This window comes from Rosa rugosa, chromosome 1 (genome assembly GCF_958449725.1).
Source record: "Rosa rugosa chromosome 1, drRosRugo1.1, whole genome shotgun sequence".
Classification (NCBI taxonomy): domain Eukaryota; kingdom Viridiplantae; phylum Streptophyta; class Magnoliopsida; order Rosales; family Rosaceae; genus Rosa; species Rosa rugosa.
Window position 1 is genome coordinate 72,775,051 of NC_084820.1, and position 12,064 is coordinate 72,787,114.

The following is a 12,064-nucleotide window of genomic DNA, read 5'->3' on the forward strand; positions in this document are numbered from 1 at the left end:
TTAACAAACTGGAAACTAAATTTCCTTATTCCAATACAATCTAAACGACCGGAAAGATGATGTGCTCGAACAGTATCTTGGACGTTTCGATTCATGGACTTTGAAGTCTCTTCTACTTCTAGGGTTTTGCTCAATTGTTGAACATTATACCTTTCATAAAGATTCTCCGTTATATATAATTTTGGTCTGAGCTGTAAGAGTAAGCAATCCGCTGTAGCACAATAAAATGGATTGAGCGTAATCATCCAGGTTCGAATCCTGGTAGCGGAAACATTGTTTTTCTTGTTTTTTTTGTTGGTCACCTATACAACATAACATTAAAACTTTTTTTCTTTTTTTTGATCACCTATACAACATAACATTATCATATAATCGTTAGTTTCTACATGATTTTTGTGATGTGCTCGGTCTCTTTCTGCATGTCTCATAGTGGTTATAGTTTATATGATGCAATCAAAGCTTAGTTTCAACATGATTTTTTTTATGTTGTAATGTGCCGGGTCTCTTTCTGCGCACATATGATAGTGGTTATATAATTGCATTATAAAATTAATTTCAACATGATTTTCTTATGTTGTAATGTGCCGGGTCTCTTTCTGCACGTCTCATAGAGCTTTTTAGTGTCATTATATAATGCAATCAAAGATTACCTGACTTTTTGCTTTATAATTTCAAAACATTGCCGTATGATTGCTCCGAATTCTGTTCTAGTATATATAATTAATACTTTAAGGGTGACAAAAGCAAACGTACTTGTAAAAGACAAAGGTGATTCCATTTGGTGGTACATGTAAAACAAAATTGTACAATCAACATTGACAGTTCACATCACTTTTACTACTGACAGAAGGAGTCCATAGAAGATAATACATGCTTACATAGTAATATAAGAGCAGCCTATCTATTAGCTGAGCACGACAGTTTCAATGAAAACTGGTGTCAAATGTTGATGTCCTTAATTTTGCAGCATGAACTAGCTTAAATCAACAAGGAGTCAACAAAAGAATCCAAATGAACACCATCGAGATCTTGATCTGCCTTGAGAAGAAGCTGCTGATATTCCTCATACCCTTGAATAAAAACATCAAAATCCATCACATTTTCGCAAACCAAGGCCTCTCCAAAATGTTTATGATCATGAAGATCATTAGAAACCTCTGCATCATGATGACCCAATTCAGCTAAGATGTTATTGTTTCTTATGATTGAGTTTGCAGAAACTCGAATGGCCTTTGGTTGATGAACCTTAACCTTTGCTACACAGCCTCGGTCATCCTTCTTGAGTTGTCCTTCAACACTAGATACACCTTTTTCAGTACTACCAGCGTTGTTGAGCCTTTTGCTGCGGTTGGTATTCCAGTAGTTCTTGATCTCATTATCGGTTCGACCGGGGAGTCTTCCAGCAATTAGAGACCATCGATTTCCCAGAAGTGAATGAAGCCTCACAATAAGGTCTTCCTCATCAGGAGTTATGTTACCTCTCTTTATACCTGGTCGGAGATAGTTCATCCATCTCAGCCTGCAACTTTTCCCACATCGAAGAAGCCCTTCGAGTAGTTCCATAGACAAGAAACCAGATTATAACTAAAATTTCGAAGACTTCCAAAACGGAAACCAAAAAAAACATCATGAATTACTTACCTGCTTTATTTGGCAGAGACATCCAATGCCCTTCACCATGAGACTGGATGTATTGAATGAGCAATGTGTCTTCTATGGTAGTCCATGGACCTCTCTGCAAACCCTCCTTTGAACAACATGGTGTTCTTCCCATTTTAAGTTACACACAGAGACTCTGCTTCAGTTTAGCTATGAAAGAGTGAAAGATCCTCAAACAGAGCACCAGAGACTATAACAAGAAGCTTGGGTTTTAGAGCATTATAACATCATTGTGAACCTTGGGTTTTGGAGCACTATAATATCATTCAATCATTGTGAACACTCATTCTATAAACAGCATACGCATTATGGACTTTTTCCCGTTTTTAATTTTGGGAGCTTCTATTCATACCTCTAAAATTGGTATTTAGACCTCCCCACTTCCAACTTACTTTTACAAATAACCAATATGCTATCTACACCTCCCTAAAGTTTCCCATCATCCATTCCGGTGTCTGGCATGAGAGCTTCGTGAAATCTGAGATGAAATCCTCTACTGACCCAGTGTGTTGCAGGTGGGAGAGTCGGGCTTTGAGGTCAGCAACGCTGCTGGATCTGAAATGCTCAAGGAATTCCGGAATGAAGAGCTCCCAGGTAGTGGTCGGATTCCGCTGCTCGAACGCGTTCATCCACATCGAAGGGCCGGGGCCAAAGTGGGAGGCCATAGCAGTAACCCGTTCGTGTGGTGGAACTTGGAGTGCGCGGAGGTAGCGTTCGGCCATGGCTAGCCACATTGTACCCTTCGAATCGAGGTAAGTCAATTTTTGGGGGTCGGAATGGATGAGAATCTGACTGGCGGGGATTGTGGTGGTGGAAGCGGTTGGGGGTGAAGGGAGATGAGGAGGCCGGGGTGAGTGATGTTTGAGGGATGGATGTAATAGTGGAGAAAATGGGTGGTGGTGTGGAGAAGGGAATGAGACTGTTGGAGGAGTAGAAAGAGTGTGGACAGCCCTTGTTGTTGTGGCGGTTGAGGCAAGAGGGGAGGTGGATTAGAAAGACCCAAACCTGTCCATGTGGTGGTGATGGGGCCGAGCGACCCAAAAGTGATGGCTGGTGATGGAGGAAGTGGGACGTGGCTGTGGGATGAGGGATTGTAGGATGGTGCTTTGGAGAGAGCTGCGAGCTGTGCCGAAATATGATCTTGGAAGGCTGCTTGGTTTTGAGTCAAATTTTGGGTGAGTGAGTCTAAGGAGTGGTGTAGTTCCTCAGTTTGGTGTTGGAGCAGCTCTACCGAGTTTTGGAACTCTGCCATTTGAAGCTGAGAAGGGTCATCTGGTTGTAAGGAGGATGAAGCTATGTGTGTGGTTGGGTTGGGTGGAGTGGGTGGGAGGGCTGGGACTACTTGGCCGGAGATTGGTTCGGAGGGCTGGCTTTGTTGCAGGCCTCTAGAAGGCATCGTTGCTGGCTCTGTTGAGGTCACTCAAAGGATAACAGATTAATAAGGAGGAAAAGACTAGAATTCATTCATCATTCAAAACATGACCAACAATAGTCTCCAGTACAGCATATAAGCTAGAGGAAATACATGGGTCATGGGCCACAACCATGTGTTGGGCTGCTACTAATGGGCAAAAGTCTAGACTAGATGGGTGTAGAGAGTAATCTGTCTAGGTTGAGAGGAGGGTCTTAACAGTCACCGAAATTGAAATATTCCAATTACTGCTATGATTTTTTTTTTGTTCGAATGTTTCCATTAGCACAAGGTAAAAATCACGTAAACGTCTTGGAAGATATTCACAAATCACAATATGGCTCCATGAAATAACATGCACAATTACACGACCAAATCCGGTTGATGTCCAATGTATAGCAGTCGATGGAATTACAGCGATCAACCTGGTATTGCTATAGCCTATATGACATGATGCGACACCAAATTGGAAGCTCGAGACGAATTACTAGGCCTGAGAGCACAATGCCTCTCAAGTCTCAACTACTGCTACATCATTTTCCAGCTATCATACATCAGATACATCATGATGATGATGATGGCGGCGGTGGAAGAACTTCTGCTCCAAGTCTATGAGAAAGGTGCGGATCTCCATTGGGGCAAGTTCCACAACTAGTTTTGCAGGATCAACAGGTCCACCCCTCACACCCTTTTCCGTTCCTGACGAGCCCCCTTCCTTTTTCCATACCAGTCTCTTTCTCTCCATTTCTGTCCTTTCTTGATTAGCTGATAAGTTCATTTCTGTCGCTTTGCCAATCTGAATCCAAAATGCACAAAGTATGGTAAGAAAATCATGTATGGGGATCAACAGAGAATTCTGGTCAGTCTCGTAAGCTCATTCTTCTACCTTCTTCCTGGGGAAAAGCTTCTTCAGCTCTACATTTGCCATTACAGAAAAATCCTTGTCCTCTCCAACCTAAGCATCATTTATCAAGAGAGAGAGAGAGACAAATAAAAATATATATATATATATCAGAACTAGAAAATTAAGTACAAAAGTGAGGACAACTCGTGAAAGTGAAGATGCTAACTCTAATCCAGTTTTGGCAGTATTTCTTAAATAAAAGAGGTAACCAGAGCATAATGATAGTTTAAACAAGTGAGAAATTAGAACCTCGTATAAATGTGCTAAGCGAATGAGAATTTTTCCATCATCAAGCTCCTACGCAGATGAAAGAAAAAGGTATCAGATGTCTGTATATTCTTAACAAGTAAAACTATAATGAAACAACGGAAAAGGAAATGAGATTCCAAACGCCCAATAAACCACCTGAAGAGTTATAAGAGCAACATTATCAGGTAAACTATACGAGGAATCAATCCCAGAAAAAGTGGTTGCATGAGAATTCTTCCAGTTATCTCCATCCTGCAGAAAGGGAATCACCTGCTGAATAAGTAGTTCACAAGACTAAAACAGATTTACTCTTATGTATCTTTCTTTCCTTTGATGTATTTTCCAATTTCACCTGTTCAGCAAAGGCTAGGAGAAGAGGTGAATATATCTCCTGGCCAAAAGAACGACGCCACTTAGCACCATCTCCCAAGGGGTCAATTCTGAAGTAAAATTTCCCTAGGACCTGAAAGGTTTCCAGAAGCAATAGGTGGGCGCTAAATCTCAACCAGTCACCAAAACTCCAGATTGAATCTAAAAGTAAAAGATGCTAACTGTGACACACTATTTACAAAGTAGGTAACATACACTTACTCTTAGTCCTGTGCATTCATCGGAAACACAGACAGTTTCATTTAGAGCCTCGGCAACACCTCTTGAGTCATCAAGTAGTAGTCTCCTATATGGCAAAAGAAAACCTTGCAAAATCCTTAAGACATCCTTCTAATCACATCTATGTTGATATTTAATAGTCAAGAAACACACAATCATTACATAATTTGCAACTGTATATTGTAAGATACATCATCATATGATTAACAAAATCAACATTTTCTCAAACGAGTAAAGTAAATGTATCAAAGGAAACATCTGCAATCCAAGGGGGAAGAAAATACAGATTTACAGAAGAGCTATGCATATGATAGAGCATCATCTGAAGGATAATTTTAGGCATAGTGATGAGATGAATCATTTTAGAAAGATAAGAACATACCTGTGAAGCATCAGCTCTATCTGACCATCCACTGTGCTGGATCCCCCTAGTGACCGATCCACCAAAACTGAAAATTCTGTCCTATTATCTTGCATGTAAATCCCCAGATTAATCTGAAAGGAGAGCATAGGAAAAATATGAAGCTAGATGAAAAGAAAAGATTCATAAGGGGGAAATATGAAGAATGAAAACAGGATAATGCAGAAAGACTGTTTGCTTGCAAAAACAGTAGTTAACAAAGACAACTCAAATGTCAACCAGGATAGAGTACGTACTTAGTAGAAAGTTATAAGCTAGAGTACATTGAGATATTAAAACTAAACCAGAAAAGAAAACACAGCATAAAAATAAATAAATAAACAAACACAAAATCTACTTTATACTTTGAGGAAGATACAAAAACAAACATACTGGGTAATAATTTCCAGCAACAGGTTGGTTCACTTTGAAGTCCCAATCTGTTCTATAGTCGCGAATCTGCAAGAGAGATGGGTTAATGGATCATTTTATGCCAACAATGATTAGACATGGGCAACAGCTACTAGAAGTCAAAACGATTTAGAAGGACAACAATTTCCATTAACTCTGAATTATATAATTAAGAACAGGAAGATATGATCACTTAGCAGGAAGTCTAAAAAGGACATGCACATTAGAATTTGAACCAACTAAATTCAATATTGCAAAAGCAGACAATTAGTGTACCCTTTTGATAAAATCACGCCCATTAGAATCAGTGTAGAACGTTTTGTTGGTAGCCATGGCAGTGTCTAATTGAGTTACAACTTCTTTTCCAATTCCATCATCAGTAGGTATAGGGCCAACCTGATATTGAGGACAGTATCAATCAACAGGACTAACAATGATCTTTGAATTTTATTTGAATTTTGAAATAGTTTTAATTTTTCATTTATATCTGGTAGTGCTTACAATAAACTCAACTTCAACATGCTCCTTTTCCTTGTGAAGTCTAGTGATCTGCGTACATATCCAATGAAACACTATTGTCAAACAAACACCCAAAACTGGAGTCAGAATCAAGTATAGAAGAGCTGCAGCTCTGAAATTTAACTCTTGAACAGGAATATTAGAAAGATTGAATGCATAAAAATGTCCAAGTTTTATCAATTTGTCCAAAGTGTTGTAAAAGTGATCTAACCAGTAAAACAAAAATCTGGACAATAAAGGAGACTTATGGGCTTAACACATATTTCACTTTCCAGTGGTCATGAAAAACCAGAAATGATTAAATATAAAGCAATGTTCAAGCATGGAAGCAATTGCATCCCTTCAAAGTTCAAATAAGTTGTAACAATTTATGGTCAAATTTTCACAGATTGTCACTGTCACATACTGTAACAGAAGAAAGAGAAAACATATAGAGATAGCAAGTACTTGACAAGTAAGGCACCTGATGTATCCACGAATTAATCTGTTGATGTACTTCATCTATTACTGGTCCACGTATAACAGTCAAAGAAGCCTGAAATATTAAGCAACAGTAGCTAATTAACAATGGTGACACTCATCCCTGTGCCAAACTATACTTCAGAAGGTATTAGTAGACACCTTTTCTTCGGGTGTTATGAGAAATGTTCCATTAGGCCGGAAAACATATGCCCCAGAATTCTACCAGAAAAGAAAACCAAAAAAAAAAAAAAAACAAAGGCAAATCGTAAATGAAAATAAGTAAACAGTATAGCAAGGATTATTTAAACATCAGTTTTCAAGTAGTTAAATTAAAAATACAAAGCAGAGAGAAGATGAGAAATTGCAATAGAGAACAAACTTCTATTCAGTATGCATATACCTGAGGAATCAGCGGAGCCTTATCATTACTGCCATTATACCCATTATAAAAGCTGTAAGACTGCTGAACCGATTCTTCCACCTTCAAAAGTAATGAAACAGAGATGTCAGAAGGTAATAGTGGTTAAGAACAAAATTTAAGTAACAGACAAAATAATAACCAAGAAGCTTTGAGGTGCAGTAGATACCAAGCTTCTGCTATTGACATAATTAGTCATTTTGCCTTGATCTGTGGAAAAAGAGAGTTTCACATTTCCTTGACCAACTTCAATAGTCGACTTTTCTCTGCTTTGAAAGGTGTATACAGATGATCTGGTTGAGCTAGCACCTGTAACCAAAAGAGAACAATCAACATGCCAAGCTTATATTGCTATCCTCAAAAATAGACTCCAGGTATGCCCCCTTAACAAAGTTCAATCATGAGCAATTTATAAGACTGGACCTGCCCCTTCGGCACCCGAGATAGTGTATGTGCTAAAACCAAGTGGTGGTACGGATACTGTAAACACAAGCCAATACTTTGGTGTCTTTGTTGGAGTTTGACCCAAGTATGCCTTAACATAGTAGTTCCTTAAGCCCAGATGGACATCATCTAGAGGAAGAAGCTGTGACTCGATTGCTTTTCCCTCAGAATCATGAACAATGACATCTTCATTGATAACCTACAACCAATTTGAATCTTAATTAGATAAATATCAAACAATACCTGACTGTATATATGGTAAGACTTGACTAATTCATTAACAAGGGAATTCATTTCAAATTCTCATATATGTCACTTACTCCAACACATAAGAAAATCATTCCACCCCCAAGCCCCCACCCGCAAAGAGACAATATAATAAATAAAACATTTTTGAATATTAAATTGCAAAATACTAAAAAGAACATAAAAAGGAGTAAAAAGAGATGTATTATTAACAGAATTATTGCCTTAGTGATTATAAACTCTGTTTTTGCAGAATGTTACCCCACATTGGTTCACATATAAGCAGTTCTGAGAACTTGCAGAACTTTTTTCGTCTTGCTTGTAAAGATTTATGTTATTTATGAATGGAAGAAGCACTACCACGTTACATAAAGCACTAAGACTGGAACCAGAAAGGAAGTACTCACAGGAATTCGGACTGTGTCATCCCTCTTCCATCCAAGAGAATTGTACACCACGACAATCTAGAGATGAGAAAACACCACCAGTTAATACAATTTACAGGTCGATTATAAAGTCAAGGCTAATAAGAGCGGTTTAGTTCCTTACCAATTTTTTCCCCTGAGACAAAGTTACTTCTGATGCAGGGCAATAGCTTATATTCAGAAGTAGACACTGGCAAAATCATGAAAAGAAAAGAAAAGAAAAAGAAGAGGATGAGATACAGGTCAAATGTTCTTCTTAGCTTGAATAAGAATTTAACTCCAGTTTTACTACTACCTTATCACGAGGTATGAAGTTATGTATTATGGTAAAAAAAAAAAAACAGCACACAAGCTTAAGGGTTCATGATTCTTTGCCTGTTGAAACTTTGTAGTTGGGTTTCCAGATCCAGTATATGATGCAGACTCAACCAAGTGAGCAAGTGAAGTTGCAACTAGTTGCTCAGACTGCACAAAGAAGATGAACAAATGAACAACACTTAAGTGGTCATCATTGAGGAGAGCATTGAAGTTAAAGCTAATTCAAACCTCCATGTATCCTATTGACAATCTTTTTGCATAATCATTGGCAACGTGCTGCTTTTCTGTACCAGTGACAGCATCATGATGTTGAGCAATTGCTAAGGCATCTGCCAATGAGTCCGTATTGGGCCCTGAAGTACTCCTTCCTTTAAAAAATTCTAGTTGCCTAGCAGCCTTATTTTCCAACAGCACATACAGATAGGTCAGTAGAAAACTGTCATTAAACTGTGAACGTTAATTGGCCAAAGGAGGAAAAAAAAACTGTGAACAGTAATTTCATTACACAGACAGAAAAGATGCGTGAAGATACCAAATAATAGCCACTCATTGTTCTAACGTAGTGTTTCAAGGCTGGTCTGCTTGTGAAGTATCCTGTCCAGTAAGCATTAATGCGATCTGCATAACTGGTACGGGGCATGCTTCAGTTTCTATAGAAAGGTCAACACCAAAAATACAAAATAAAAGCGAAATATAACTAAAAGCTAATAAACATAGACTCACGGAAAGAAGTCACCAGTCTTGATTGGCCAAGATTCATTTGTAGCATATTTTGCATCAGTATATATGGAAGGAGTAGAGTACAGAGCATTAACACGTCCATCCTAAAAGTACCCAACCAGAACCAATTAAAGTTCAAAATAACAGCATAATAATCAATAGGAAAAAAAAATTATAAAATAGTCCGGCAATTCAATATTTAATCAGTTCACTTTGAAAGAAACCCACAAGTATAAAACAACTAAGAAGATTCTGGAGGTGGAAAAACATGCTAATAGACTGAAATAATATATACAGTAACACTTTTTGACTCAGAACAGCTTGATTGTGTTGCCATACAGGATTAAGCTCACAATACAAACTACAAAAGTGTAAAATCTAGTTGATCTGTTTTCCATTTGATTACACAAGCATATCTATCAATAACATTATTTCTAGTTCAGCCAAAGACCTGTCAAAATAACAGTTTGGATTACTCCTAGAGGCATGAAGGGTGTTAAACTATACTGTATTATGGTTTCATAAACCCAGATCATATTCATGCAAGTATTAAGCAATTGTCACCTTGTTGACATAATGAATGAGCTTGTCCATTTGACGGAACCAGGTGTGTGCATACTGATACTTGAAGTCTGTTCCCATGGTCCACATAATATGATTTGTTCGAGTTATGTTAGCCTGAGAATAAATAACTGCTGTCAGAACGAAAGGGAACAGAAAAGCATTTGGGTGTCCAGATATCTAAACATATACAAAAAGAAACTCACACACAGGTTGAGGAACTTGGTAAATATACCTGTGATACTGCAGCAGCAACAAAGTCATTAACTCGTTCTTGAACATTGTAATCAAACAAAGTGATGTCATCCTTCAACAGCAACAGTACAGGAATTTAAATTTTAGCAATGCAAATGAGTAAATATTAAGAAAGTGAAGGAATTTAACAACTAGCTCGTGATGTTACCTGGACTATTGGGGATTTATCATTAACTTCAAAATAGAAACCAGAAGGAGGTTCATAATTCTCAGGGAAAGCACCAGAAAAAATCTGCAGTAATTAAGGAGAAAAGCATAATTACTCGAGCAAACAAATCTTCCTCTGTTGCCAACAAAGGAAAAGAAAACTAATACGTCTAACATTTACTAAATGGAACAGCAAGCATGCTATTTCACCTCAGCAGATAAACCGAGACTCTTAGAACCCTGCCAAACAAACTCAAGACTCTTGTCATTTTTGCGTTTTTCCCTGTCCTGGTAATCTATTCGACCAAAGTAAAGTGAGTCGAATCCAACCTACATGGTTACCAAAATGTTATCAATGGAATATAAATGAGTCTTTGAGTTAAATAAGCGCAGTCTAGTAGTGTTAGATAAAAAAGAACAAAACTGCTATGTTCTGAGGTAAAACCGTAAAAGCCGGAGAGAGGTATGCTTACTTGTGCTCCCAACAAGTAGGCCTGGACAGCCGAATGTCCAAAAGGATCAATTTGCCATCCAATTCTTGGAGTGACATCGAATTCCCTTTTAATAAAGCGATGCCCAAGAGTGGTCTGATCAATCATGTCAACATAATGCGTAGCTGCTTCATCATGCATACACATGCCCCCATTTCTGCAGCATCGGAGAAGGAGAAGGAGCATCATCAAGACCCATAAAAAGAATAAAGAATAAAGATGAGAGCTGGTTTGGTGTTGAGCATTATAGATTTTACATGAATTCTAGTTGACCCGAGCTGACAAGGTCCGTGACTATACGCTGGACGGCATCACTCTGATCTCTCCACCAGCGCTGGAAAAAGGCCTGTAAATGATGGATTGAGCTGAGTGAACACTTTTTATCATCATCTGCTAAATTGATAAAAAGGTGGAGGTACAATTACAATTTCAACGTAGATGAATTTCCGATTCTTGTCAGCCAACAGAGCAGGAATCAAAGAGTCCAACACATTTTGCACACAAGCCCCCTGAAAATGAAACCTCTCAGAATCGAGCAATCAAACTGGATCATCATATATACCAACCAGAATAGGTAGAAAGAGGACCTGGATGGAATTGTTGGAGCCAACATAATACTGATCAACGGTCTTCAACCATCCGACGTCATCGTGGGTGTGAGGGACCAAGTGGACGTTAAGTTTACCGGGGACTATCCCTTGGGAGGTGTTATAGACCATAAATTTGGAGTCGGCGACTAGAATCCCGACAGAGAAAAGTACACAGAATAAGAAGAGTAAAGGAGGAGTCGTGGTCGCCATTCTCGCTCTCACTGCAGAGTCCAGACACTCAACACTCAAGTCTCAAGTCTCAAGTCTCAAGAGGGAGGGTAATAACAACAACAAGTTCCAAGTTGGTTTGTTTCACAAAATGACACTCAATCCTCCTTCCTAGCTCATTGCTTTACCAGAGACTAACTGTCTGTACTAGCTCGCTCGCTCACAAGCAACACTCGATTACTGTTTTTCTTTCTGCCTAGCTTCTTTGACAGTTTGACTTCTTCCTCCGCTTCTCTTTCTCAGTTTCCACCTACCAATTAAATTAAATTATTTAAATAAAAATGAAAAACTATATCCTCATGAGTCATAATCTTCTATTTTGAATTTTCAGTACTTATCTAATCCCTAATCCCTAATTCCCTACCCTGTACGAGCAGTAACTACTGATTTTTGTTTTTCTTTTTGGCCCGTGTACCTTACTCTACTATCACTACGATTGCCAGGTGAACATTATTCAACTCCATATATTCTTCTCCCTCCAAAATCCAATTTCCAACCCAAAATAAACCTATTCATTTTGGCGCTATGGGTTTGCTAGGATGAGCTCAAACAAGGGGCAGGGTGTTTCTTGCTTTTCCAGTGTGACATTATTGGGTA

At 38.4% G+C, this 12,064-nt stretch overlaps 2 protein-coding genes across 3 annotated transcripts; both read right to left on the reverse strand.

Moving 5' to 3' along the window:
• Positions 1–769: 769 nt before the first annotated feature.
• On the reverse strand, positions 770–3,219 carry LOC133726820 (transcription factor MYB1-like). Its single transcript, XM_062154450.1, has 2 exons — positions 1,642–3,219; positions 770–1,547 (listed from the first exon to the last, which is right to left on the reverse strand). The coding sequence occupies exons 1-2, from the start codon at positions 1,772–1,774 to the stop codon at positions 979–981; spliced, it is 702 nt and encodes a 233-aa protein (XP_062010434.1). The 5' UTR covers positions 1,775–3,219; the 3' UTR covers positions 770–978.
• Positions 3,220–3,369: 150 nt separating this feature from the next.
• Positions 3,370–12,001, reverse strand: LOC133726817 (probable alpha-mannosidase At5g13980). 2 transcript variants are annotated; one of them, XM_062154447.1, is made up of 29 exons: positions 11,237–12,001; positions 11,075–11,158; positions 10,907–10,995; positions 10,632–10,806; positions 10,369–10,488; positions 10,160–10,243; positions 9,992–10,063; positions 9,760–9,873; positions 9,199–9,299; positions 9,008–9,101; positions 8,704–8,871; positions 8,533–8,622; positions 8,282–8,347; positions 8,140–8,196; positions 7,466–7,685; positions 7,212–7,351; positions 7,025–7,105; positions 6,784–6,843; positions 6,626–6,697; positions 6,145–6,192; positions 5,920–6,039; positions 5,626–5,691; positions 5,215–5,327; positions 4,815–4,899; positions 4,576–4,686; positions 4,380–4,475; positions 4,224–4,271; positions 3,957–4,025; positions 3,370–3,866 (listed from the first exon to the last, which is right to left on the reverse strand). In XM_062154447.1, the coding sequence occupies exons 1-29, from the start codon at positions 11,447–11,449 to the stop codon at positions 3,618–3,620; spliced, it is 3,105 nt and encodes a 1,034-aa protein (XP_062010431.1). In that variant the 5' UTR covers positions 11,450–12,001; the 3' UTR covers positions 3,370–3,617. The 2 variants fall into 2 exon arrangements, with proteins under 2 accessions (XP_062010431.1, XP_062010430.1); XM_062154446.1 differs by having other exon boundaries at positions 4,809–4,899.
• Between the last annotated feature and the right edge of the window lie 63 nt (positions 12,002–12,064).